This window comes from Oncorhynchus gorbuscha, linkage group LG07, assembly GCF_021184085.1.
Source record: "Oncorhynchus gorbuscha isolate QuinsamMale2020 ecotype Even-year linkage group LG07, OgorEven_v1.0, whole genome shotgun sequence".
Taxonomy (NCBI): Eukaryota; Metazoa; Chordata; class Actinopteri; order Salmoniformes; family Salmonidae; genus Oncorhynchus; species Oncorhynchus gorbuscha.
Window position 1 is genome coordinate 60,496,653 of NC_060179.1, and position 26,769 is coordinate 60,523,421.

The 26,769-nt window shown below is 42.2% G+C and overlaps 1 protein-coding gene and 1 non-coding gene across 3 annotated transcripts; both read right to left on the bottom strand.

The window, feature by feature from the left end:
- Window positions 1–12,621: 12,621 nt before the first annotated feature.
- On the bottom strand, window positions 12,622–25,197 carry LOC124039299 (DNA-directed RNA polymerase III subunit RPC5-like). 2 transcript variants are annotated; one of them, XM_046355239.1, is made up of 20 exons: window positions 25,065–25,197; window positions 19,137–19,236; window positions 18,955–19,005; window positions 18,773–18,850; window positions 18,505–18,620; window positions 18,298–18,380; window positions 18,029–18,186; window positions 17,830–17,949; window positions 17,643–17,728; window positions 17,471–17,515; window positions 17,292–17,383; window positions 17,075–17,195; window positions 16,755–16,836; window positions 16,528–16,587; window positions 16,191–16,348; window positions 16,016–16,077; window positions 15,428–15,921; window positions 14,065–14,142; window positions 13,678–13,803; window positions 12,622–13,355 (listed from the first exon to the last, which is right to left on the bottom strand). In XM_046355239.1, the coding sequence occupies exons 2-20, from the start codon at window positions 19,173–19,175 to the stop codon at window positions 13,299–13,301; spliced, it is 2,106 nt and encodes a 701-aa protein (XP_046211195.1). In that variant the 5' UTR covers window positions 19,176–19,236; window positions 25,065–25,197; the 3' UTR covers window positions 12,622–13,298. The 2 variants fall into 2 exon arrangements, with proteins under 2 accessions (XP_046211195.1, XP_046211194.1); XM_046355238.1 differs by having other exon boundaries at window positions 15,428–15,924.
- A 233-nt stretch (window positions 25,198–25,430) lies between these two features.
- Window positions 25,431–25,512, bottom strand: trnal-aag. The gene has a single exon. It is a non-coding gene; the product is annotated as a tRNA-Leu (tRNA).
- Between the last annotated feature and the right edge of the window lie 1,257 nt (window positions 25,513–26,769).

The window sequence follows — 26,769 nt, forward strand, 5'->3', positions numbered from 1 at the left end:
ATATTTTTTTGAGAAATTTAACAAGGCTGTAAAATTGATATTATAGTATTATATTTTTTTGTTGAATAAGGTTATAAAGTTATCAAGAACAAGTTTTAATTGTGGTAGACTTATGTTGAGTATTTAGGACATATTTTAAGCCAACAGGATCAGACGATAGAAAGTGTTTTAATTGTGACGAAACAGGACGTCTGGCCCGAGAGTGTAGAGCTCCTCCAAAGGATGAGAGACAAAGACAGGTATCGCGACAGACAGAAAAGACAAGTACAAGAATAGTAGGAGACAGGAAGACTCTGAAGAAGAGGAAGAAACATGACTAGATTGGGAAGAGGAGGATAGTGAGAGTGAGGACTCATTAGATCTAGACTACGAGGTATTCGAATTGGCCAACAAAGATTTAGCATTACAACAGAAACCATACTTGACACTGACTGTTATGGGAAAGAAAAGACACGTGAAAGAAAGAACAGAGAGAAAGATCGTCAGACAGATAGTAGGAAAGACAGATAGTAGGAAAGACAGACGGAGAAGGGCTCCCCCGCCCTATGTTGAGCCCGAAGTGACCTTGATGGTTTGGGAGTAGTAGGAAGAGGAGGGGGGCTAGGAGGAGAGCAAGAGAGAGATCAGAAGGAATTTGAGGAGAATGAGAGGGAGAGACTGGGAGTGAGGAGCAGGAGACCTGGAGCGTTACGAAGGTTAGAATCTCATAATAAGCCAGGATTGAGAGATGACAGAAGCGACACAGAATGGTTAGATGACGATGAGGCTATACCCCAATTCCCACTCATAGCCTTACCCAACCCCAGAGCTGGGGACGGAGCACAACCAGACACGATAGAGAGCAGAGCAGAAGAAGGAGTCGCACATCCTAAGACAGGAGTAGAGGGATTCAGAAGAGATCTAGAGGGTCTCTTGGCCAGTTTCAAATTGAACACAGGAGAACTGGAAAGGGCCGTCAGACAGAGAATAGGAAAAGACAGGGGGACCACATGTGTCGTTAGTGAACGAACCATCTGAGGAATGGCTGGCATTGGGGAAAGGGGTTCATTAGGGAAAATGATTACTGATTGGTAACAGTTACTGAGTGGAGACCAGCATAGTTAATTTATAGACAGGTATAGATAACTGAATTGGAGAAGCGAGAACTTAACCTGGGGTCCAATTAATGACAGGATGATTTGTTTTTAATTTAGGAAGAGGAGTTAGAAGCTATACCCTCCGTGTTATGGTCCCAAGGACCCGTTGACGTGGGGGTCAACGGGAGTTATTTAAGTATAAGTAGTCCCAAAGTTAAATTATAGATTTGATTTAAAGTAATTATTAGTAATTTAGGAAAATTTGAGCCCCCAGAGGGAAGTTAAATGTTGATTTATACATATATGACAGAATAAGGCCATAAGATAAGTAAAAGGAAATTATAATTGTGGTAAACAGAGGTCGTTTATCTGGGATATATTATAATTTGAGAAAGGTGTATTCTGAACCCCTCTAGAAAAAAGGTGATTTTGGAAGTACCAAAACCTATGAATTAAATTTTAAAAAACAACAAAAAAACATGAGTTTTCTTGGAATTATTCATTACTGCAGAGTCTGGGTGCTATATTATGCTTTCTATATAGGGAAGTGGAGTGCAAAGAAGGCATCTTTAAAACCACAGCAGCACAGATAAATCTTAAAGAGGACAGAACAATTGACAAAGATTTGTTACAGTAAAGCCAAGAACAAGCACCTCAAAAGGAATTGGACTTGTTGAAAAAGAGGTAATTCTACGAGATAATGTCTGCTATAAGGATAATTTATTTTATTTTTTAAAGTTACTGTTTAGATATGCGGTAATATTGACACATGGGTAAAGCCATGCGTCAACAGGGGGGATGGTAGAGCAGGTTAGGAAACACTTTGTGGCCTATGGTGTAACTAACTGCTTGGAAAATAAATAAATGAATGGTTCACGATGTGTTATCTGTGCATGGAATAATCATCAAGGTAGAGTAAGAGCACCACTGGGGGAATACCCCCAGGTAGAATATCCATTCCAACAATTGGAAATGGACTTCATTGAACTATCCAAAGTCAGGGAAAGAAGGGGTGTTTAATAATAGAATAATATTTAAATGGGTAGAAGCGTTCCCAACTTACTTGGCGGACACGATTATGGTAGCTAAAATATTAGGTCCAGATATTATCCCTAGAGTTGGTTTACTAGGATCTATTTCTTTAAACAATGGATTACATTTTTAGCTAATCAGGTAAACCATATAGAATGCCCGAATTGGGAGGACCAGAGCAAGCAGATATAGAAATAGAACATACCTTAGCAGAACACATGAGAAGGTTGTTTGTTAACCACACCCGTATGTCAAAGCTTTTGTGTCCTAAAGGCGAGTTACAGAAGAAGGTGATTCCCTCGATCCAACCGGGAGACTGGGTGTGGATTCAAACCTTGAGGAGAAAAGACTGGAAGCAGCCCCGTTGGGAAGGCCCATACCAGGTTCTGTTAACCACCACCTTTGCCATTAGAATGGCAGAGAGAGCCACTTGGGTCCACGTTACCCACTGCAAAAAGGTAGGAACACATACAAACACTGCTGAACACACACAGAGTTAGGGAGCAGAACCGAGTACCAATAGGGTCCGGAGGTTACCTCCCTAACGAAGATTCCCTATCCTGACCTATCATCACTGTGTGCACTCATAGAGGTGTGGGTATGGGGTGGTTCCTAGCAGATCGACTAAGGGCATGAGAGGGTTGGCGGTTTTTGGGAATATTAGAGACTCTGAGCTGCATCATAGTCTTGGTAACCTTTCTGATACATCCAGATCCACCACCTTCCGGTACTAATTATACAACGCCATTGTCATTGATAAGAAGTAAAAGACAAACTATATAACACACTGACCATCAAGGACGAGTGACTTACAGAATAGGAGTCAAAGAAGGTCAAGATGTAGGATTTAAGGTAACCAAACAATTCCCTAGGAAAGCAGACAACTGTACAGGGATTGGGTTGGCCAGATTGAAGGTACTCCGCCAACCAACCTCGGTTCACTTTAACTCCTGGTGAGTACCAGTGTTATAGACACAAGAATGGCACCAGGAATTTATGAGATTTTAATGGATGTAAGTCTGATTGTTAATGTGACTGACTTAGGTTTAGAAGCACAGGAGAAAATTCTTAACCTCACTGCACCTATAACTGATGTATGGTGGGCTTGTACCAGCAAAGGACTCATGGTGGACACTGATGATCCCTTCGACGCCGATAATTTACAATTAGATAAAACTTTTCTTAGTTTTAATGTGTTAAGGTTATAGTGAAAACCTCAAATGGAAGAGTTATAACTGGAAGTAGAAATATCCCCAGGTGAGGTGAAAGACGTTGTAAATACATTTGTGTGTAATAATGTGATTTTGTAAATAAACAAATGTTGTATCAAGATGTAATATTTAGTCAAAGGATGGATTGATAGAATAATTTGTATGTTTAAGATAATGACTAAAGTATTCCACCCTGAAACCATATACTTGTATGAAATGTGTTAGTCATTATTCAATAATGTGTGTGACTAGGCCATTGTGTTACTATTTTGCAATATGAGCTGGGTATAGTTGAGACATTCAAGGCCAACTGAACTCTCAACTTGTGATACCTCAAACCAATAACAGAAAATAGGCCTCCCCAACCTAGGTAGGGTAGTAACTGTTAGAAATGGATAGGCCTGCAGAAGATAATGAGAAACTATGTGTTAGTATTGTGGAAAAATACAGCCCATCTAAAGGGAGGTGGAGTTTCTACTGATGTGAGTTTGTGTGTGTGTGTGTGTGTGTGTGTGTGTGTGTGTGTATGCGTGCGTGAGAGAGATAAAAACATTGTGTTCTCATTTTGAAGTCAGAGCGCTCTTTGAATAAAGTATTGATCTATTGCAGACTGGGACTTTGTCTAATTCTTCATTAACCAGGGCCTTACAACCTCTGGGAATTGGTCAAAGCTATAGTGATAGTTGAGTTCAACCATTGGGATCAAAATTCTCATGACAGTGGTCCCATGGTGTTTATACTTGCGTACTATTGTTTGTACAGATGAACGTGGTACCTTCAGGCATTTGGAAATTGCTCTCAAGGATGAACCAGACTTGTGGAGGTCTACACATTTTTTTCTGAGGTCTTGGCTGATTTCTTTTGATTTTCCAATGATGTCAAGCAAAGAGGCACTGAGTTTAAGACCTTGAAATACATCCACAGGTGCACCTCCAATTGACTCAAATTATGTCAGTTGGCCTATCAGAGGCTTCTAAAGCCATTTTCTGGAATTTTCCAAGCTGTTTAAAGGCATAACTTAGTGTATGTAAACTTCTGACCCACTGGAATTGTGATAGTGAATTATAAGTGAAATAACCTGCCTGTAAACAATTATTGGAACAATTACTTGTGTCATGCACAATGTAGATGTCCTAACAGACTTGCAAAAACTATAGTTTGTTAACAAGAAATTTGTGGAGTGGTTGAAAAACAAGTTTTAATGGCTCCAACCTAAGTGCATGTAAACTTCCGACTTCAACTGTATACAAGAATCAGCAGAAAAGGAAGGGGTGGTAATACCTGGCTCGGTTGCAATGGCATGTCCTGATGGCAACTACATTGCCTGGAACAATAATGAAAACACTACCTAACAAGTCCCCTCCTCCCACTCTTGCAGAATAAGTGTGTATCTGGTTACCTTTCTATGTATCTGGACTGGTCTGGTGGCACTCTGTCCTTTTATAGTCTCCTCTGACGCACGGAACCACCACGCCAAATTCACTGAGCCCCTCTATCCAGGGTTTGGAGTTTGTGAAGGCTCTTCGGTGTCCCTGTAAGACGGAGAACAGCACTCTGTGGGTGTCCTGAGTCATCATGCTCCGGTTCAAACACAAACGTGCCATACATTTGCACACGTTTTTTCTTCACATAAAACATGACCTTGTATAAATCGGTTAACCCAGAAGTAAAATCTTGCGTACATGCAGAATCTGCCCACGGGAGATGAGTTCTTGTGTGGGACACATGTACCACACTTCATTCACGGCTGTTTATATGGTAATGTTGTATGTAATTGGCGTCTGCTAAATGTTTGTGTATGTAACATTAACTGTCCTATGATGCTGTTGATAGTAATCAAGGAATAAAATAGATTACCATTGAGTCCACACATCACTCCTTTAAATCTGAGTGACTGTTAACAGATGTATTTTACAGTTACTGTAAATGTCAACTACAGTGTTCTTGGCAGACATGTTGATAAGGCTTGTACCAGTGGAGGCTGGTGGGAGGGGCTAAACTGGGGTCAGTCCCTGCACCTCTCCTGTTCCTCTGACTCACCTTAGACCTCACCACAAAATGTACCTTAGATCTGAGTCATCCAACTCGAAGGTCTTTAATTGTACAAGTTTAAAAATGGAACTGGCCAGAGTAGACTGAATGACAGATGAAAGGGGCTGTGTTCTCTCCATTACAATTCAGTGAATCATTTATCACCACTAAAAGATCCTGTTTCCCTCTGTCATTTGTGTCTCTGCTGTTTCTCATTAAATCACATCAAGACCTGTACATCAACGGGCATGTAATACTGACCTATCAGGCAATACACCCGTGTGTGTGACAGCTTATCTCAAGGATATGAACATCAGACAATAGGCTTTCCATTATTGCAATTTTTATTGAGCAAAAGAACATACCAATGGAAAAATAACCAACAGCCTATTCAGATCATTGATCAAATTAATACACCTGAAAAACTGAATATTGCATGGACAGAAAGTTGTGGAATGCTTCAGACGGTTGCACTGATTGTGCAAGTCTTCATGAAATGCCAGATAGCTATTTTCAACATCAACAAAAGCATCTACAGTCAGAAAAACATACAACTTTGTCTAATTTGACCTCTTATATTAATATCAGTGATTACTTATTTTGTCCTGAATGTCTGCGGAGGCACTTTTATAGAGACCTAAGATGGGAGCAAGGAGCGACACAGCAGTAAGCATATCTTAACCAAATCATACCAGGTCCAAACAATGCTGGCCGATATTTTAACATGTACTCTGGTAGCTTCCTTTGAATGCGCCAACAATTAAATCCACTCATCTCCCAGACACCACCAATCCTCTTTTCTTCTCAAAACTCTAACCATTAAATAATAGCAAACCAATCGACATTCAATTGTTTTTATTCACATTTTCCACAAGGATCCACTACCACGTGCATAACTGTCCAGTTTTGAAATATGTCTATCGAATATAAAATTAATTTGTTTAAGTTTCTTTCAAAGTAACATTCACCTCCACAGTTTAAACGATTTGCTACCAGGCTGTGATTGGGAGTCCCATAGGGCGGTGCACAATTGTCCCACAATTGGCCCAGCCTCAAAGGGGTTTGGCCGGGGTAGGCTGTCATTGTAAATAAGAATTTGTTCTTAACTGACTTGCCTAGTTAAATAAAAACATGTAAGTTTTATTCAGACAGTATTTGGTTGTAAATTGCAATAACTTCAACACCAATTCACTCCTGTATTATAATTCACCTCAGTCCTCTCTTTTAGTTTACTCACAACAGTAGTTTAATGTGTCTATCTACTCATGTTGATCCAACTATTAATTGATTGCTGTACAACAATCAGTTTTATAGACTAATTGTTTAGGAACAAAAACAAACATGTGCGCAACTATGGGGGGGGGGGGGGGGGTTTAGCCCTTAGACTGTTGACATGTCAATTATATTCTCCAAATATTTATTGAAAACAAATACATTAGCACAATGAGCACTTGTCTCCTCAAATACATCATTAGAGTTGTTGGTTAGCTAGCTTGTGAATTTTTGCCATAATAGCATAGTAATGACATTAGTCAAAACACGACATGGCATCATTAACCCTTTGACACGTAAGTTCTAAATATTAATACACGGGCCTTACAGAGTGAGTTTTAAGCACACGGTACCAGAATTCTATCCTGCTGTTGGGAGAATTTGATTGTTGCATTTTGTCGCTATTCTCGCTATTCTCTACACCCTGCATTGTATCAATACCGCAATGTCTGCTTCATATGAGGCTTTATAAAACATTATTCCTATAATAGTAGCAGTGAGTATCTATAGTATTATAATTACATTATGTATATTACATGTATTATTATCTGAAAAGGGCTTTGGTATTAGCCTGTATGCGGGGCTGCGTGTGAGATAGGGCGGGAAACCTGAGGCACTAAATCCGGTGTATTTGATACAATAGCGGCATACAACAAGTGAGAGCGTGGTATGAGCATATATAGCACATATGCCGAACATGTCTAAGGCCGGGAAAGGCTGGCATCCTAAATACTTTTTCTTAGTTTTTAAAAATGACAAATTTATTCTCCCCTGGAAAAAACTAGGCTATAAGGTTGGCTACATTTCATCACCATGTCAACGTATTATCACCACTGGACATGTAGCCTACAGAGGCCTGCCTCGTCACCAAGGGAGGAAGATATTTCTCAAATGCGCTGAGTATTATGGCTTGGATAGGTTTTAGCCTGGTCGAGGAGAATGAGAACAGGGTGGTGGACAAAGTCATGTAAGCAACAAAGTGAGGTAGTTTGTGCAGGCGATCAGATTGAATGGTGCGTAAGTCTAATCAGCTATGTTGTAGGCAGAAAAACATAGCATGAGTGAAGCGAGGATGTAGATATAATGGGTTATTGTAAACTATGGAGCTAGACAGGATTAAGCTTTGGTGCCATCTAAGGGGATGAATGTTGTGGGTCAGTTATCATTCTCCTTCCAAAACTTGGTTACATTTATATGAACTTCAAGTATTACTAAGTACACAGTATATTTATAGTTTATAAACTGTGTTTGCCCCCCATTTATTGATAAACCCCATCATAGTAATATTTCCTCCATCATATCCCCCCACGATACCTTCCCCCATGCACTGAAACCCCCCACAAATTAAATGAACGCCACTCGAACTCCACTAAAATGGTTTCAACCAAATCTGTCAGCCCTGTTCGTGCTACGGCTAGGCAGTAGGCTTGTATTTGGGTGATCTATGAGGCAATAACATTTTTTTTTGCTTTATGATTGGTCAAAAACTGTAAACTTGTCATGTTCCCCGGTTAACAAGCTCATGCAGATTTGTAATGTGCTGATTAGTGGCCAAACTAACATAATATTTTCTAGGCAAAGGGTGCAACCATATTTGCGTCTTATGCCGCGTTCAAAACAACTTGGAACTCTGAAAAATTCAAGGTAAAATCATGACCTTCACGTCGGAAAGTGAGAGCTTTAGAAAGAGGCACCGAGTTGTACGGTGTTCAAATCTAATTTTCACGAGTCGGAGCTCATTATTTTTCCAAGTTCCCAGTGGTTTTCAATACACTGAAGTCGGAGATTTCCAATTTCCCAGTTTTGAATGCGGCACTATAGTGAAGTCGCCTTCTGGGATTAGGGAGTTCTCGCAAAATGTTTTAAAAAACATGGCTGCCATCATAAAGAATGTAGATGCTTTTAGCTTAACTGACACGCATTTATTTTCTAAACATTACATTAGTCTTTTGTGCTCGCCAGAGATGTGGTATATTGTAAACTAGTCTAGCTGTTAGGTCGCCAACTTGTGTTAGACTGGTTTATTGAATGAGTTTGAGCTGTGGATGTGTTCTGTGTGATGCTTGGATGATGAAGTTCGCTTTTATCTCAATAAACTTTAATCCTCCATTTGACCTTTACTTTCCATCAGTACAAAAAATAGTGTTTAGACGTTTGTTGCGTCATACGTTATGTTGCTACTGTTCCAATCACGTATTTGAGATCGTACGCTGCAGGGACCACTCAATATTGATCACCAATAAGTGATTGTATGTGGTCAAAGGGTTAACAAGTTACAAGCTGAAACGAGCCACCCACATTGCAACTTGTCATTGTTGCTAGCTATCTGACCGTTCAGAATCATAACTTACGCCTTCCAGCCACATCGATGCGCACATCATTTTCGCGATGTCAGCCAACCCGTCTACAACCCTCAACACGATGCTGGGCTGTATCAGTGACGGGGGAGTGAATATCTAACCAAAGTTAGAATTCCTCCACTCTCCCTAAATTAAAAGTCAAGAAAAGAGTAACGAGAATTTTAAAACTCAAGCCTGGCAATGGGCTACCCTAGTTAAAAGGCCTTAATTGTGACTAGAGGGCAGTATTTTCATTTTTGGAAAAATAACGTTCCCGTAGTAAACAGGATATTTTGTCAGGACAAGATGCTAGAATATGCATATAATTGACAGCTTAGGATAGAAAACACTAAAGTTTCCAAAACTGTAAAAATATTGTCTGTGAGAATAACAGAACTGATATTGCAGGCGAAAGCCTGAGAAAAATCCAATCCTGAAATGCCTCGTTTTGAAAGCACTGCGTTCCAATGAGTCCCTATTGAGCAGTGAATGGGCTATCAACCAGATTACTTTTTCTCCGTATTCCCCAAGGTGTCTACAGTGTTGTGACGTAGTTTTACGCATTTATGTTGAAGAATACCCGTAAGTGGCTACATTGCGCAAGTGGTCACCTGATGCTGAGTGATTATCGCGTAAAATACAGAGGTAGCCATTATTCTAATCGGTCCTACTGAAAAACCAATTGTCCCGGTGGATATATTATCGAATAGATTTTTGAAAAACACTTTGAGGATTGATTATAAACAACGTTTGCCATGTTTGTCGATATTATGGAGCTAATTTGGAATATTTTTGAGTTTTCTTGACTGCAATTTCCGGGCGATTTCTCAGCCAAACGTGAAGAACAAACGGAGCTATTTCGCCTACAAAAATAATATTTTGGAAAAAAGGAACATTGGCTATCTAACTGGGAGTCTCGTGAGTGAAAACATCCGAAGCTCAAAGGTAAACGATTTAATTTGATTGCTTTTCTGATTTCCGTGACTAAGTTACCTGCTGCTAGCTGGACAAAATGCTATGCTATCGATAAACTTACACAAATGCTTGTCTAGCTTTGGCTGTAAAGCATATTTTGAAAATTTGAGATGACAGGGTGATTAACAAAAGGCTAAGCTATGTCTCAATATATTTCACTTGTGATTTTCATGAATAGGAACATTTTCTAGGAATATTTATGTCCGTTGCGTTATGCTAATTAGTGCCAGTCGATGATTACGCTCCCTCATGCGGGATGGGGAGTCACTAGAGGTTAAACTCCGGGGGAGGCGAATAGTAAAATGACCCATGTTATTTTTTTTTTTTTAAGGCCACTACCAGGTTAAAATCATTGGACTGGGCCTCCCGAGTGACGCAGCGGTACAAGGCACTGTATCACAGTGCTAGCGGTGTCACCACAGACCCGGGTTCAAGCCTGGGCTGTATCACAACCGGCCGGGATAGGGAGTCCCATAGGGCGTGCACAATTGGTCCAGCGTAATCCGGGTTAGGACAGGGGGGCTTTACTAGGCTTATCGTGCTCTAGCGACTACTTATGGCGGGCCGGGCGCCTGCAGGCTGACCTCTGTCGTCAGTTGAACTGTGTTTCCTCCGACACAGTGGTGCAGCTGGTTTCCGGGTTAAGCGGGCGGGTGTTAACTTCTTATGGCTGCAGGGGCAGTATTGAGTAGCTTGGATGAAAGGTGACCAGGGGTGCCCAGAGTAGACGGCCTGCTCCTCAGTCCCAGTTGCTAATATATGCATATTATTATTGGATAGAAAACACTCTGAAGTTTCTAAAACTGTTTGAATGATGTCTCAGTATAACATAACTCATATGGCAGGCAAAAACCTTTCTAAACAGGAAGTGGGAAATCTGAGGTTGTTCAATATTCAACCCAGCCCCTATTGAACACAGTGGGATATTGGTTATGTTGCACTTCCTAAGGCTTCCACTAGGTGTCAACAGTCTTTAGAAACTTGAATGAGGCTTCTACTGGTGATGGGCCGGATGAGAGCTCTTTGAGTCAGTGGTCTGGCAGAGAGCCAGGTCCTGGTCACGCGCATTTCACATGATAGAGACCTGTGTTCCAGTGCTTTTCTACAGACAATGGAATTCTCCGGTTGGAACCGTATTGAAGATTTATGATAACATCCTAAAGATTATTTCTATATTTAGTTTGACATGTTTCTACGACCTGTAATTTAAGAAGCGCAGTTTGGCAGGTCATGTTTCGGAGGACGCATGACTCGACCTTCACCTCCCAAGCCCGCTGGAGAGTTGCAGCGACGAGACAAGATCGAAATTGTGGAGAGAAAATTTAAACAATTGGACTATGAACTGCATTCACTTGTTTCCTTAGCAGACACCACCCTCCATCTAGTAAAATACTTCCATTTAATTACATTTTTTAGGTAATTTTCTTAACTGCATTGGTGGTTAATGGCTTGTAAGTAAGCATTTCACTGTAAGGTGTTGTTGTATTTGAAGCATGTGACAAATACAATTTGATTTGCTTAATAATTCAAAAACAAAATCATTAAGGATCACTAACAAAATTGTCTAATTTCTCAATGGCATAGTACAGTCGTGGCCAAAAGTTGAGAATGACACAAATATTAATTTCTACAAAGTTTGCTGCTTCAGTGTCTTTAGATATTTTTGTCAGATGTTACTATGGAATAATGAAGTATAATTACAGGCATTTCATAAGTGTCTAAGGCCTTTATTGACAATTACATCAAGTTGACGCAAAGAGTCAATATTTGCAGTGTTAACCCTTCTTTTTCAAGACCTTTGCAATCCGCCCTGGCATGCTGTCAATTAACTTCTGGGCCACATCCTGACTGATGGCAGCCCATTCTTGCATAGTCAATGCTTGGAGTTTGTCAGATTTTGTTTTTTGTTTGTTTGTCCACCCGCCTCTTGAGGATTGACCACAGGTTCTCAATGGGATTAAGGTCTGGGGAGTTTCCTGGCCATGGACCCAAAATATCGATGTTTTGTTCCCCGAGCAACTTAGTTATCACTTTTGCCTTATGGTAAGGTGCTCCATCATGCTGGAAAAGACATTGATCATCACCAAACTGTTCCTGGATGGTTGGGAGAAGGTGCTCCCGGAGGATGTGTTGGTACCATTCTTTATTCATGGCTGTGTTCTTAGGCAAAATTGTGAGAGCCCACTCCCTTGGCTGAGAAGTAACCCCACACATGAATGGCCTTAGGATGTTTTACTGTTGGCATGACACAGGACTGATGGTAGCGCTCACCTGTCTTCTCCGGACAATCTTTTTTTCTGGATGCTCCAAACAATCAGAAAGGGGATTCATCAGAGAAAATGACTTTACCCCAGTCCTCAGCAGTCCAATCCCTGTACCTTTTTGCAGAATATCCGTCTATCCCTGATGTTTTTCCTGGAGAGAAGTGGCCTCTTTGCTGCCCTTCTTGACACCAGGCCATCCTCCAGAAGTCTTCACCTCACTGTGTGTGCAGATGCACTCACACCTGGCTGCTGCCATTCCTGAGCAAGCTCTGTACTGGTGGTGGCCCGGTCCTGCAGCTGAATCAACTTTAGGAGACGGTCCTGGCGCTTGCTGGACTTTCTTGGGCGCCCTGAAGCCTTAACAATTGAACCGCTCTCCTCGAAGTTCTTTATGATCCGATAAATGGTTGATTTAGGTGCAGTTCATTTGCATGGCAAAGAGGGACTTTGCAATTCATTGCAATTCATCTGATCACTCTTCATAACATTCTGGAATATATGCAAATTGCCACGATACAAAATGAGGCAACAGACTTTGTGAAAATGAACATGGGTGTCATTCTTAAAACTTTTGGTACAGTGTTCCCCGATCCATTCCTCGAGTACCTCCAGGACTGCACATTTGTGCTCAGACCCTGAACCAGCCCACCTACATTAGTTGGATCAAGTGTACCGGTGCTGGGCTAGAGCAAAAATGAGCAGTTCTGGGGGGTACTAGAGAAAAAGATTGGGAAATAATGGCATTGTACATCACCTCCAATTTTTTCAGTATTGTCTCGGTCATATACATCTCCTCTGCTCCTGCTCCAGCCCTTAGCGTGAATATGGAAGGTCTTCTGTCCAACAGATCGGCTCCGTTTGGGCCGAGCTTAGAAATGACTTCTTTAGCTGCATTTACAACAAGTGTCATGTTCTGACCGGAGCAGATGACGGACATCTCAGTCCTCCAATCCCAGTCCGGAGAGCTGGGGGTAGGAGGGCTACAATTGGTTTGTGTGTCTGGCAGTCCCGCCTCCCCGTACAGAGCCCTCCCACTAGGCTCTGGGGGAGTGGGTTTGGTTGGTTGATGGTGGCCACAGAGGCGTGTCCTCAACGTTGTCAGGACTGTAGGGTACCCTTGAGGTACCACATCCCTCCAAAACTCACACAGCACTCCTAATAAGAAAGGACCAGAGAACATAGGTTAGAAACACAACTGGTTCTTGAAACAGTTCTGAAGGGGTTCCTAGAGCTTTGCAACTGTGTCAACTCTGTACACACTCAGTTACTCAATGGCAACTCTATTATAAGTTGGTTCTTGAACCCATTCTAAAGCTGGTTCCAGAGCTTATTATAAAGTTGGTTCTAGAACCCATTCTAAAGCTGGTTCCTGAGCCTATTATAAAGTTGGTTCTAACAGCCCATTCTAGAGCCTGTTTCTGAAGCCAGTTTGAGACGCTTTTCAATAGTTATAACTATGTTCGGAGACCAGTCGTACCTTAAGCAGGCGGTCCACATCATCCTTGGTAACATGGTCTCCCATCTCCTGCGTCAGCCTGGTCTGGATCACGTTCCTCCTCACCCTGTAGTTCTTCATGAAGATCTCATACAGGACCTGACGATGCTGAGGGGCAGAACATACAACAAGATCTTGAAATGTCAACAGTAGAATAGGGTCCTTTAAACACATCCTGATCAAGTCAGAGAAGGCAAGCAGCTTAAGACATGATCAATGCATTTCTGCATGACTTCAAACAATAATACAGGACATACACATACTCAGAGTGATTCCATGGGTGCAGTAGGAATGTGGAACAAAAAGGGGAAAAAAACATTTGTACAGACTTGATTAAAAGAACCCCACCCTGGCCCCTGTTGTTGTTACCTTGTCGAAGGTCTCTCCTGTCTCCCACACAGCAAACACCTTCTGCTCATCAGCAGCTGCTGTGGTCTGGGCTGGAAACTACAGGGAAGAAAAGAGAGGAAGGAAACAACTATTGAAGAGAATGACAACTGAAGAAACTAAGGGGACAGGAAAGAAACCGCTGCAGTGAACAACACAATCTCATTTCACTTGGATTTACAGACTGAAGAGACCTTTTTTTACAACACTTCGGATTATTCCCAATCTCAACAAAACACTGAGACAATGCACATCTACAGACAGGCGTGCTGTGTTCATAAGATGACTAAGTTGCTCTTGATAAGAGCATCTGCTAAATGACCAAAACAAATAAACCAATCACTAAATCAACCCTCTCCACTCCCTGTAGGCATTAACCCCTGCTGGGATAGGATGAAGTTGTCCTCAGTCTGCCTTCCGTCTGCCTAATGTTTACAGTTAATCTGATCCTAGATCTGTGATTATGGCCCATTTCTAACCAGTAATAGGCTTTGTCCTCTCAGCCAATAACAGAAGCTATTTAACAGTGGGCTGGTTTCCTCCACCCCTCCAGGGTCTAAAACCCTACCACCCCCTGAGGAGAGAGGAGGATAAGAACATAAGCCAGGTTGAAAGGGGATCGGATAGGAGGGAGAAGATGAGCTCCATGTCCATACAATAGGTGTGTCTTGGTATTAATGCTAACAATGTTCATTCAACTGTTTCTCTGATATGTCTTAATTCCATAGGACACAACAATGAGAGCCAAGTTTGAAGAGCCACACCTCACTGGAAAATGTAGGCTTCACATAAGGTACAGTGCAGGCCAGTGGGTTGTTGTTCAATTGAACAGCCAGATTCTACAATCCCACAGCCATCAGGCTCTATTCAGAGCTTAACCTGAGAAGGCCAACCCTCCAGTGCATCACTGCTCTCTACTACCTACCTACTACCCTCAGGAGCAAAGCTGGTGTGCAGCTACAGGGATAGGTCACATACCAAAACCACCGTCAGTTTGTTATTCTGTTTAGGAAAGGTGATAGCTGCACTCCGGAGGCAAGCAAGAGACCACCATTCAGGAGTAGCAGAGAGCCCAGGGAGGCTAAGTTTCATCTGGCTGGGAGCCTAACGCCAATCTCTTTAGTTCAGGGAGAGGATTTGTTTCTTTGGATATCCAGGCTTACTCATCGGGTGGAAGAATAGGCCTGTCTAACTGAAATCCTCCAGTACCACAGTGGGTTGTCAGTTTACGCTTTCCAGTGGAACTAACCCCATCCCCAGCCTTATGTCCTTTTCACAATCTTAAACCAAGAATAAACCTCATCGGATACTAATCCTGTAGCAGGGTTAGGGCTCTAATACTCACAGGCACCAGTATCTGTTTGCAGTGGCTCATCAGTATAGTATCCTGTAGCAGGCGGTCTGAGATGGAGTGGAACAGGCTGTCTCCGGGAGGCAGGGAGGCCAGGTGGAGGTTGAACAGCCTCTTGACTTCGCTCAGCGTCAGCACATGCTGCTTCCTGAACATGTTCCACACAAAGTCCCTCAGCTCAGGTGACGGTGAGGGCGTGGGAGTCCCGCCGTGCCCGTTATGAGGATTCAAGGCAGCGGAAGTGGCGGCGGATGGGTAACCGTTTACCAACCCGTTAGGGAGAGCGGAGGAGGAAGAGGATGTGTCCATGGGTTCGTCTTCACCGTCGCTGACAGGTTCCTCTTTGACTCTGACCCCGGCTCCACCGCTCGGTCCGGCTCCACCCTTTCCCTGTCGACGAGTGCTCAGGTCCTTCTGAAGAGAGGGCTGGTTCTGTCGTGCACGCTCATGGGCTGCCTTCAGACGCTGCTCGCCACTCACGTGCATAGCTTCTTTAACAGAGAGGCACACAGTTTTCAGCTAGAGACACATAAATACCTTATGCCAGAGGGACTTTCCTATGAGCACACAATCAGTACACACCTGTTTGTGGGTCCTTTTTGGATACCACGTCCTCCTTAGAGAAGTTGAAGACCTTCTCCAATCTGCAAACACAAAACCACCATGAACAATAAAATAAACCTACAGTCTCTTTCCACATTACCATACCAAGAGAAACAGTGAGTGATAGTGTGTGGTCGCGAATATCGTCTCTTACTTGCTCTGTATCCCAATCCACAGCATGTGCTGCCGCTGGGCCACGTCAGGGTGCTTTTTGATGAAGTCACTGTCGCTTGGCAACAGGAACTCCCAGCCGCGGTTTATACGAGGCACCGCCATGTGTTCCAAGAAGTCCTTCACATCCTCCGGCAGGAGCTGAAAATAATAGGTGTGAACATTTAGTAACACCCTCTAGGGCTAACTGTTAGTGAGTGTGTTACACCATGTACTTTAAATAAAGTTGTACTTTAATTGTGTATATCCATCTTTGGCCAGGTGAGAGACTATAGGTCTATGTATCACTAGTAGTATCAACTGTTTAAACAGCTGATTACCTTGATGATGGCTGTGATCTCCTTCCTCATCACTGAGCGCTCCTGAGTGAATCTCCACATCTGAAAAGAGAAACAGATAATTAACAGGATTCAAAATATATCTTTTTTTATATTTCACCATGAAGTCTCTTGAAATTTGAACCGGTGTCGTGTGGTACATTTGACTGTGGACCTGTGCAGGAAGATGTGCTATGAGATATGGTAGGGATATAAACAGTGTGACCCACCACAAAGTCTCTTCCTCGACACAGCACCTCAGCAGGCACACCACTGTGGGGACTACAGCTGTTCTTAGGATACAGCACGTCACTGAGGGAAGAAAAAAAAAAACTGTTCAATTGGTTTCAGGAACATGACCTGAAATATTTCTGGGACAATATAAATATATTTTTAGTATTCAAGCATAATCTCTGTTCATGAAATCACATATCTAGTTATTGAAAAACTAAGCCAGAATTAGAACTACATTTTGGATCGATTTGATTTTGATCTGTGAACCTGGTCCCTAGGGCCTAGTGCCTCCACAGTCCTGCTCTGCTGGTCTCACCTCTTGACCACCCAGTTGCCCTGCACCAGTAGCGCCACCTGCTGGATGCAGCGCAGCACTGCAGTGGAGTCTGTCCCAGGGGTCAACAAACCCATCAGGTTGGCAAACGGTATCACTTTGACTAGAGGGGAGGAGAGAAATGATGGAAAGAATAAGATGGAGAAAAGCATGTACAAATACTTCAATTTCCGTTAAGGTTAGCAGTTAGTGAGCGTACCGTTCTTCAACAGGGTTTTGACCTGGTCACCTAGCGGCAGGGTCCGGAGCTGGGCCATGGACAGCACGTTACTGGGACCTACGGGCCTCACACTGATACACACACAGGACATCGGTTTCATACCTGAAATGTTACAACATGGAGTAGTACATTACACACTTCATGTAAGTGTTACTTACATCTTCTCTTCTGTGATAGGGGGCATGAGCATTGCCAGGTACTCCCTGAGAGAAGAGAGACATGAATAAAGGGAGTGGGAAGAAAGAGACATAAGGGAGGTCACACAAAAGCAGCACAAAAAATAAAGCAAAAGCAGACACTTAAATAGGGACACTACGTGTTAGTACTCACTTTGGTGTTTTTACCAGTTCTGTGTTCTCAGAGCCTCCCATGGCCTGGCAGTACAGGTATTGCCTCTCGTGGTCCGAACGGCCATCCTAAACACACACACACATACATAAGGTAGGTGTTGAATTGGTATTGGCAGTGACTTGGATTCACAGAGGTCAGAAAAGAGTGCATGAGACCGCCTCATTACGTTGAGGCCGTGGTAGTGCAGGTAGACCCAGGGCTCCTCTGCCTGTTTCTTCTGAAGGAAGTCGTACGACTGGATACGCCGCTGACGAGCCTGGTCCGACTCAGGACGGGAAAACCTCACCTAGAGCGAAGAAACGGAGCTCAACAATTGTTTTAAGAGGATCATTGTGCGAGAACTGTGATTGTAACTGTTTCCTTACAGTGACGGCCTTGACGTCTTCCTCCACCTCATCCTGAGAAGAGTCTCCCCCTTCGTTAGCGGCCTCCCGCTCTCTGTGTTTGCCGTCAGCCTTATCCAGATAGGAGAAGCTGGGTCGCATCTGAAGGATACCCTGCAGCGGTGTGATGTGGAGCTCCCCTGGTGACAACACATGTCAGTGACAAACATTTAGATATTGACACTAACATAAAGAGCAATGACAGTGCTGATGAGGGCTGATTGGATATGAATGTACAGAAACACAGCTACCTTTCCTGAAGACAGCAGCAGCGTATCTGGAGGTGTTGGTTGTGGACTGGATGGATGTGAAAGTCTGTTTGTCCATCATCTTCCTGCAAGGAGATTGATCAATGGTCAGTGTCAATTCCCAGCATGCCACATGCACAACTGAGACGTAAGGACTGACAGAGTACTAAGAAGTGAACCAGCACCAAGTGTACTAAGTATTGCACTCACACAGAGTAGGTGTTGGAGTCCTCTGAGGTGGTTCCGTCCACGTTGAGGGCGATCTGCTCTCCTTTACTTCGACAGTAGTTAGGACTCAGAGTGTTAATGGCCATCTCCAACTCCACCTACAGGGAGACAAATTGTAATCCAAGAATGTTTTATAATTAACAGGCTGATATGTTTTATATTTAACAGGCTGATCCAAGATGGATCATAAGTTGTCATTTAGGTATCAATGGGAGATGGAAATCTCTTTAACAAGGGAGCCCTGTCACACCTTCTGCTGCTTGGGCTTGATCTTGGCAGATAGATGAGTGACATCATCATAGGTCATAGAGGAAGGGCGTACTGGATACTATAAAAAGAGAAAAAAATCAAGATAAAGGAAGGTTAACGAATGACTTTTACCACAAACATATCAAATCGACACAGCTTGATGCCAAATAGATGTAGATTTACCTGGAACAGATATAGCTTGTCCGCAAGGCTTTTAGCTAGGTATACATCAATCTGAAGACAGAAAGAGAAGGCTTGGGTTCATATTCTTTTCATCACTCATCATTGCCTTGCCAAGAAAATCAAACCTAGGCTTGGGCAGAAACATACTGGTAAATGGGGAACTGGGGAAACTAGTCACTCACCTCTTGTATGATGGGGTCATCGTCCTCCTCACTGGCCATAGTGAGGGGAGAGGTCTGGGGGAGACGTCAAAGAAGAGCAGCAGACCTCTGGGGACCCAACCTAGGATGAAAGAAATGCTGAGTGACTGAAACACCCAAACTAACAGAGGCTACTTTCCAATAAATATATCAAGGGTCTTATTCTGGTTACATGATCGATGCTTGGCTTCAGTTTCACAAAAATAATCTCGCTCTTTTGTCCATAATAATCTCATCATGTAAACTATACATGCAGATACAGTATAGAGCACATGTGCCAATACCAGAGTGGGCACACTTGCTATACAACGCAATGTTTCTTTGAGAAAACCATCAGTAGAGTTGATGATGCGATAAAAACCCATTTAACTTTTTTATTTGGTACAAAGATATTTTTTTATGTACACTCATCACATGCAGCATTTAATCAATTTGATGGAAACATCTGTTGGGAAAATGTGCATATTGTTTTCATGCAGATGATTGAATATTCACGTGAAAATCTGTCACCAATTGGATGGAAAACGAGCTAGAGATGCCACAGAATTGCTAAACCCAGGCCCAACATTGCAATACACCCGGGAACCTTTCGTGAAGCATATTCGACAGACCAGACAAGTTTGGGAAATGTGAACATTTCTTCCTTTAGTGGTTAATTCTCAAAATCTAAATGGCACGACGTAGATTCGAGCCAATGTCTTAAGTAGCTCAACATATTATTTGAACCTTCTGAAAGTGACACGTTTTCCTTTGTCAAAAATCTTCTAAAATCAACAGAATGCCTTTCAAGGCTTGCACATGAGCAGTTCGGCACGAGACAACCGTTAGACCTAATTACGTGTTTCTGCGCATAAGCTTAGCTGGCCAGGTTGAGACAGTGGCGAAGTTGGAGAGAAGTCTTGTGAATTATGACGCAGAAGAATGGCGCTAAAATCAAACCTGCGTCTTCAGAATATAGACCTACGTCTCCCGTATATACAGCTAGTACTGGACCTCGCGAATATAAAACAATGTCATGACTGACTACAAGAACCCAAATATGTCAGATCAGATATGCAATGAATAACTTCAATCAGACACCCTCTCACCCATAGAGGGGATGGAAAGAACTAGCGGGGATTAACAACTCACATCCTGTTGTAAATCAAGGGAGAAGATTCAGGCCTGTGCTCTCAAAATCTACCAAAGGAATGTGCTTTGTCTCAGACTTTTTCCCGCTGAAACTCTAACAAGTTCAAAAGCTAAACCTGGAAAAATATTTCTAACGTAGAACATGGGAAATGGTCAGAGGCAATCTATAGAACACTAATGTAAATGTGTTTTTATTTTGTGATGTCATTAACAATGTTATGAAGGAAATACTGTAACTTGTAAAGTATACCCGCTACATAGATGACATTTCCATACTATGGGTTGTGCATGTAATATGAAAAATTGCATTTTTGTTAGAGAGATGTTAAGAGATTGTTTTCCATAACTTTGCACAGTGTGTAATCACCGCCCCAGAGTGAGGTCAGGGATCGTGCCAGCCTGCCGGAACCGCCCCTTTCAAGCAAAAGGTATACATGATGGCTTGAAAAATTAACACATTTGACCAGAAAAGCGTGAAGCTGCACATTTAAAATGGTTTTAACATTGAATCTCAACATGAGGTGGAGACGATAAACTTGCCTCACTGGTACGGCTGATTAGCAGCCCTATGTAAAGGATCTTTGAAAGTGAATTTAAGAAGGACCATCCTGTTACTCTGCTCAAACCCCCTTTCACGTAAATACATTCATGATTTCTTGCTCAAAGCGGGTGGTGGTTTGTGTGCAAAGTATATGGTTATTGGAGATGAGAGTGGTTTCTGAGTGTGATAATGTTAAGTGTCTCTGTCCCACTCTCTCCTTTTAAAAATCTTCTTTAACAAGCATCCATGTTGATGTCATTCTGCTAGGGACCTGTTTTCAGAATATTATGTGTCCAGTCAATAACTGGTGCAGTGTGTGTGTGTTTATCCTGTGTTCTCAATTAGCTAGTAAATAAAAATGTACCAATTTGTGGAGTACTGAATCATAAGTAAGGCTCAGGTTTTTGCAGATGCAGGGAGATTTAGAATGGTGATATGATACGAGGTTAGTATTAATAAGTTAACTGTTTAAAGATGTGATAGATAAAGACCTTTAGAGTTTAACTCTGGAGATGATAACTCTTTAACGAACCACTCTCGTGGTGCCCCAGATCCTAAAGAGTTCATTGTTACATGAATAATAAAAAAATTAAAATCCGGTAACAATTAAACATTGTTATTCATCTAATAAGCTAACTGTCTTCAGATTAAAGTTAAAGTCATGACAACAACCGAGGCCGAGTACCTTTTTTCTCCTGTCAATATAGGGCTGTGACGATACTAGTATCGCAATATTTATTCCATGGCAAAAATTAACACACAAAACAGACCGAACTCTTTGGTCCTGCTGTATGTAATATATTGTGTGCTATAGCATGGAAAATAACTACATCTGACTCCAGATAACAAAATTGTTTGTTTCTAACATTAGGGCTATTTTCCTAAAGAAGTTAAATCCGCTTCATGTTTTGTTTCCTTGCCAAGATACTAATGAGCCCCAAGCCCTAAGTTAATAGTGACAATGGAGGGAGTGTCATGGAGTTTAAGAGGGAGGATGAAGTATCAAAACATTGTTGGAGTACAATTCAAGAAAAAAAACAAGTTTACATTTGAATATTTGTAGCTACTTTAACTAAACCCTGGCAGTTAACTAGTGCAATAAGACAGGAGATAAAGCAGATTGCGTTCTTCAGTTCATCTGTCACATAATTTTCATTATGAAGCTTACTGGTAGTCCACAGCCATGTGGTGTTTGTTTACAAGCACACAACGACAAGACTAGAGCAATCTGAGTCACTCACTGTGTGAAGCACGCGCCTGGTGATCTTGTTACAGTACAGAATTCACAATTAAATGTTTGCCAGCTAGATATCTTATAACTTAAGTTAATTGTCTAAATTGTGCTGCATGCTCTGCAGTTGCTTATTTGTCTCGAAGTTCGTAAACAAATTTGTTTACATCAAATTTGTTTACATTCTCCTTTAACAAGATAACCCATCCACCTGACCGGTGTGGCATATCAAGAAGCTGATTAAACAGCATGATTATTACACAGGTGCACCTTGTGCTGAGGACAATAAAATGTCACTATTATGTGCAGTTTTGTCATACAACAATGCAACAGATGTCAAGTTGAGTGAGTGTGCGATTGCCATGCTGACTGTAGGCATGTCCACCAGAGCTGTTGCCAGAGAATTTAATGTTACAATTTCTCTACCATAAGCCGCCTCCAACGTACTTTTAGAGAATTAGGCAGTATGTCAGTATGTCCAACCGGCCTCACAACCATAGACCACGTGTAACCACGCCAGTCCACAACCGAAGAATTTCTGCAGAAACTAGATCAGTTCTTTTGACCAATCAATTGGTTGACATTTTTAAACGTGTATTTTTCCATATATAGACAACCTGTGTTTTAATCAAACATATGCAATGAGCTTGTCTGATGCTTTAACCACACAGTTTGATGAACTAAGTAAGACACGACTAGAGGGAGTCCGACCGCAATCGATTCTATTGTGCACGGCCAGGCTCATACTTGAAAGCAAGTGACTGACTAGCACCCATTGTCTCGCTCTCCTCCCTGCTGCAGCGACCACCACAGAACATCAACAGCGTTTATTGCACTGTCCGTGTTGCTGAAGCTGCAACATAATTACAGCCATTTCTGACTTAAAAGTTCTGTTATCGCCAGCCCAGGACCTCCACACCCAGCTTCTTCACCTGTGGGGCCTGGCTCCCAAGTGGGTGGACCTATACACTCCCAGGACCACCCATGGCCCCGCCAGAGTTTTATATTACATATGAGGTTCTCTCTTTCGCAATAATAGCTATTGAACCAGCATACCATGACCATGATCATGGTATATTCTGAATCATTTTTTCTAAATAAATCTCAATCCTCCCCTGATTCAGAATATAAAATGTTCATTATATGCTTGGTTCAATAGCTACTGACAAAGAAAACCAAATATCCAATCAAAAAAACAGATTAATATTCTCGGTGCCGAACCGAACCAGACTTTTAAACAAGTTCAAACTCGCAAGGCCACTTGGCCAGATGGAATTCCAGGGCGTTTTCTCAGTTCATGAGCTGACCAGCTAGCGGGTGTCTTCACAGACATGTTCAATATCTCATTATCACAGTCTGTGATCCCAACATGTTTCAAGCACACCCCCATAGTCCCTGTTCCTAAGAACTCAAAGGTAACCTGCCTAAATGACTATTGTACCATGGGACTCAAATCTGGAACCATGAAAACCCTGGATCCACTCCAACTCGCATAACGCCCCAACAGATCCACAAACAACTCAATCCCTATTGCACTGCTCTCTCCCACCTGGACAAGAGGAATACCTATGCGAGAATGCTGTTCATTGACTACAGTTGAGCATTCAATACCGTAGTCCATCCAAGCTCGGGACCCTGGGACTTAACACCTCCCTCTGCAACTTGATTCTGGACTTTGATGGGCCACCCTCAGGTGGTGAGGGTAGGTAACATCTGCCAAGCCGACCCTCAACACTGGGGTCCTCAGGGGTGCGTGCTTAGTCCCCTCCTGTACTCCATGTTCACCCACGACTGTTTGGCCATGAACGACTCCGACACCATCATCAAGTTTGCTGAGACGATGATTAGACTACAAGGAGGATGTCAAACACAACAACCGCGTTCACACTCTCCATAAAAGCTGCTACTACTCTGTTTATTATCTATACTGTTTGCCTAGTCACTTTTACCCCTACCTACATATTTGTTTTACCTTTATTTAACTAGGCAAGTCAGTTAAGAACAAATTCTTATTTTCAATGATGGCCTAGAAACAGTGGGTTAACTGCCTGTTCAGGGCAGAACAAGATTTGTAACTTGTCAGCTCGGGGATTTGAACTTGCAACCTTCCGGTTACTAGTCCAACGATCCAACCACTAGGCTACACTGCCGCACCAACCTCAACTACCTTGTACCTTCTTGTAATATAGCCTTGTTATTCATTACTTTTAAACTCTGCATTGTTGGTCAATAAGTTAGCAGTACACAGTCAAGTCTACACACCTGTTGTGTTTTGGCGCAGGTGACAAATAACATTTAATTAGGTAAACAATACCTTCCTGTGCATACCTTGTCTCAAATTCCAATAAGCTTAAGGACAAAACCCAAAGACAACTGGTCGAGTAAATGTAATTGTATTCAACATTCTGGCTGGTAAGGAACATTTCCCCTATTTAGCAGACTAACTATAACGTTACCAATGACGTGTGTGTTACAGACTGATTAATACACGACTACCATCGAGCTAGCTAACGTTAGCTACAGACACACATCACTATAAGCAACATAGCTAACAAGCCAACAACTAGCCATGTAGCTAAGTTAAAGGTGTAAGAACGTAGCTAAATACATTTATCATCGTGTGTAGTTATCGCAGTAAAATAACATCCGTTCGTGGAATTTGCTACCGTTAGCGTACATAGCTTATTTACATTGAAACATCATGACAAGTCACCTGCTTAAGGCGGCTAACGTTAATAGCTAACTAGCTAGCATATGTGTTATCGAGCTAGTCATTCGACCAAACCCAGTGAGTCAAAACTAATCATGAAACAAAACGAATTCGTGAATTAACAAGAGTAACGCGGTCCAAAACAGCAAACTAATTGTGGCTAGCTAACGTTATATCTGTAACGTTAGCTATTAATGTACCGAGCAAACAAAATAATTGAAAGTTATTTGCCAGGCCTCGATTGTTTTAAAATACGTTTTCACTGGTATATCAATTAAACTGATGACTAAATCTCACCTGCCCATTTGACTGTTCCTCTCCGTTTATTTCATTGACGTACACTTTAGGTGAGGTGGCTGTCTGCGAATGCTGCCATGTTGCTTGGCTGTAGAGCTTCACACAGACATGGCCACACGTGGGGAGGAGCTGCTGTTTCTGTTCCCACAATGCAAAGCGATAAAAACGTTAACTTTTTTTGCCTGCAGATGTCGCAAAAGGTCTTAAAATAAGATCATGTACTTGATGTCATAATACCGTGTGTGAAATTGAGTACCATTGCTACGTTTTGTTAATGTATACATAATTATAGTCTGCCCTGTTCGCGAGTTACCGCTTGCACTGTCTGAGTACATCAACCCGGGATAAGAAAAAAATATATATTATTGACAGCGGTGGGATTCGAACCCACGCCCCCGAAGAGACTGGAGCCTTAATCCAGCGCCTTAGACCGCTCGGCCACGCTATCATATAACATAAGCGTGGAAAATAACACAATTAATACACAGATATTGTTCTTTTTAATTGTTTACAAACAGTCAGCATTTCCGCTAAATATTGATAACTAAGCAGTAAGGGCCGAGGGGTTGTAGTACAGTGCCTGGATACAGCCCTTAGCCTTGGTATATTGGCCATGTACCACAAGCCCCAGAGGTGCCTCGTTGCCATTATAAACGTGTTACCAATGTAATTAGAGCAGTACAAATAACTGTTTCGTCATACCCGTGGTATATGGTCTGTTATAGCACAGACTGGAAAATGTTTGGTGATTCCTCAGATGGCATTGAGGATTTTACCAAATCATCAGTCACCGGCTTCATTAATACGTGCTTTGGACAACTCCTTCCCACAGTGACCATACCAGAGCCGAGCTGGAGAGCGTGCCCAATTTGAATCGAGCGCAGAGAGAGTTTCCCAAATACTGGAGCATTGGCCTTCTTGCCCTCTCCAATTTCGCTCCGGTACTATTAAAAGCGATCACTTTACAAGCTCATGGCATGCCCGGCCCAGCATGCACTTGTAGGCTAATTGTGTGATTACTATAGCCACTTGCTTTCTTCTCTAGGTTTGTTCCTAGGTTCTGGCCTTTCTAGGGGGGTTTTCCTAGCCGCCGTGCTTCTACACCTACATTGCTTGCTGTTTGGGGTTTTAGTCTGAGTTTCTGTACAGCACTTTGAAATATCAGCTGATGTAAGAAGAGCTTTATAAATACATTTGATTTTTGCTTTAGCTACTGTCATGGAGTTTGCTAAATATTTTCATAAAGAAACATAATGATGCCCTTGCAGAGCAAGGGGAACTACTACTTCAAGGTCTCAGAGCAAGTGACGTAACCGATTGAAACGCTATTTAGCGCACACCGCTAACTAAGCTAGCCGTTTCACATCCGTTACACATATGCTAACAGAATGGAACGAGGTGGATAGCTATCTAAGTGTGTCTGTCACTATAGCAAAGTATTCATAAACAAAGAATCAAATCTCTTAAACGTTTAATTCATTTTCGTTATATTATCAATACAATAGGCTATCATTGATTTTGTCCCGATAAGCCTGACATGACCACTTTCAAGGAGCTATCCGTTTTGATAGGGTTATTTAGCCTAAATATTTTTGTTTTGTTGCCAAAAACAAGTCTGCATCCCTGCCCAGCCTGGCAAGAGTGGCCCGAAGGGTGTTTAGCATTCATAGTATGGTTCCATACAGAGACGGTATTCTCCGCTGCT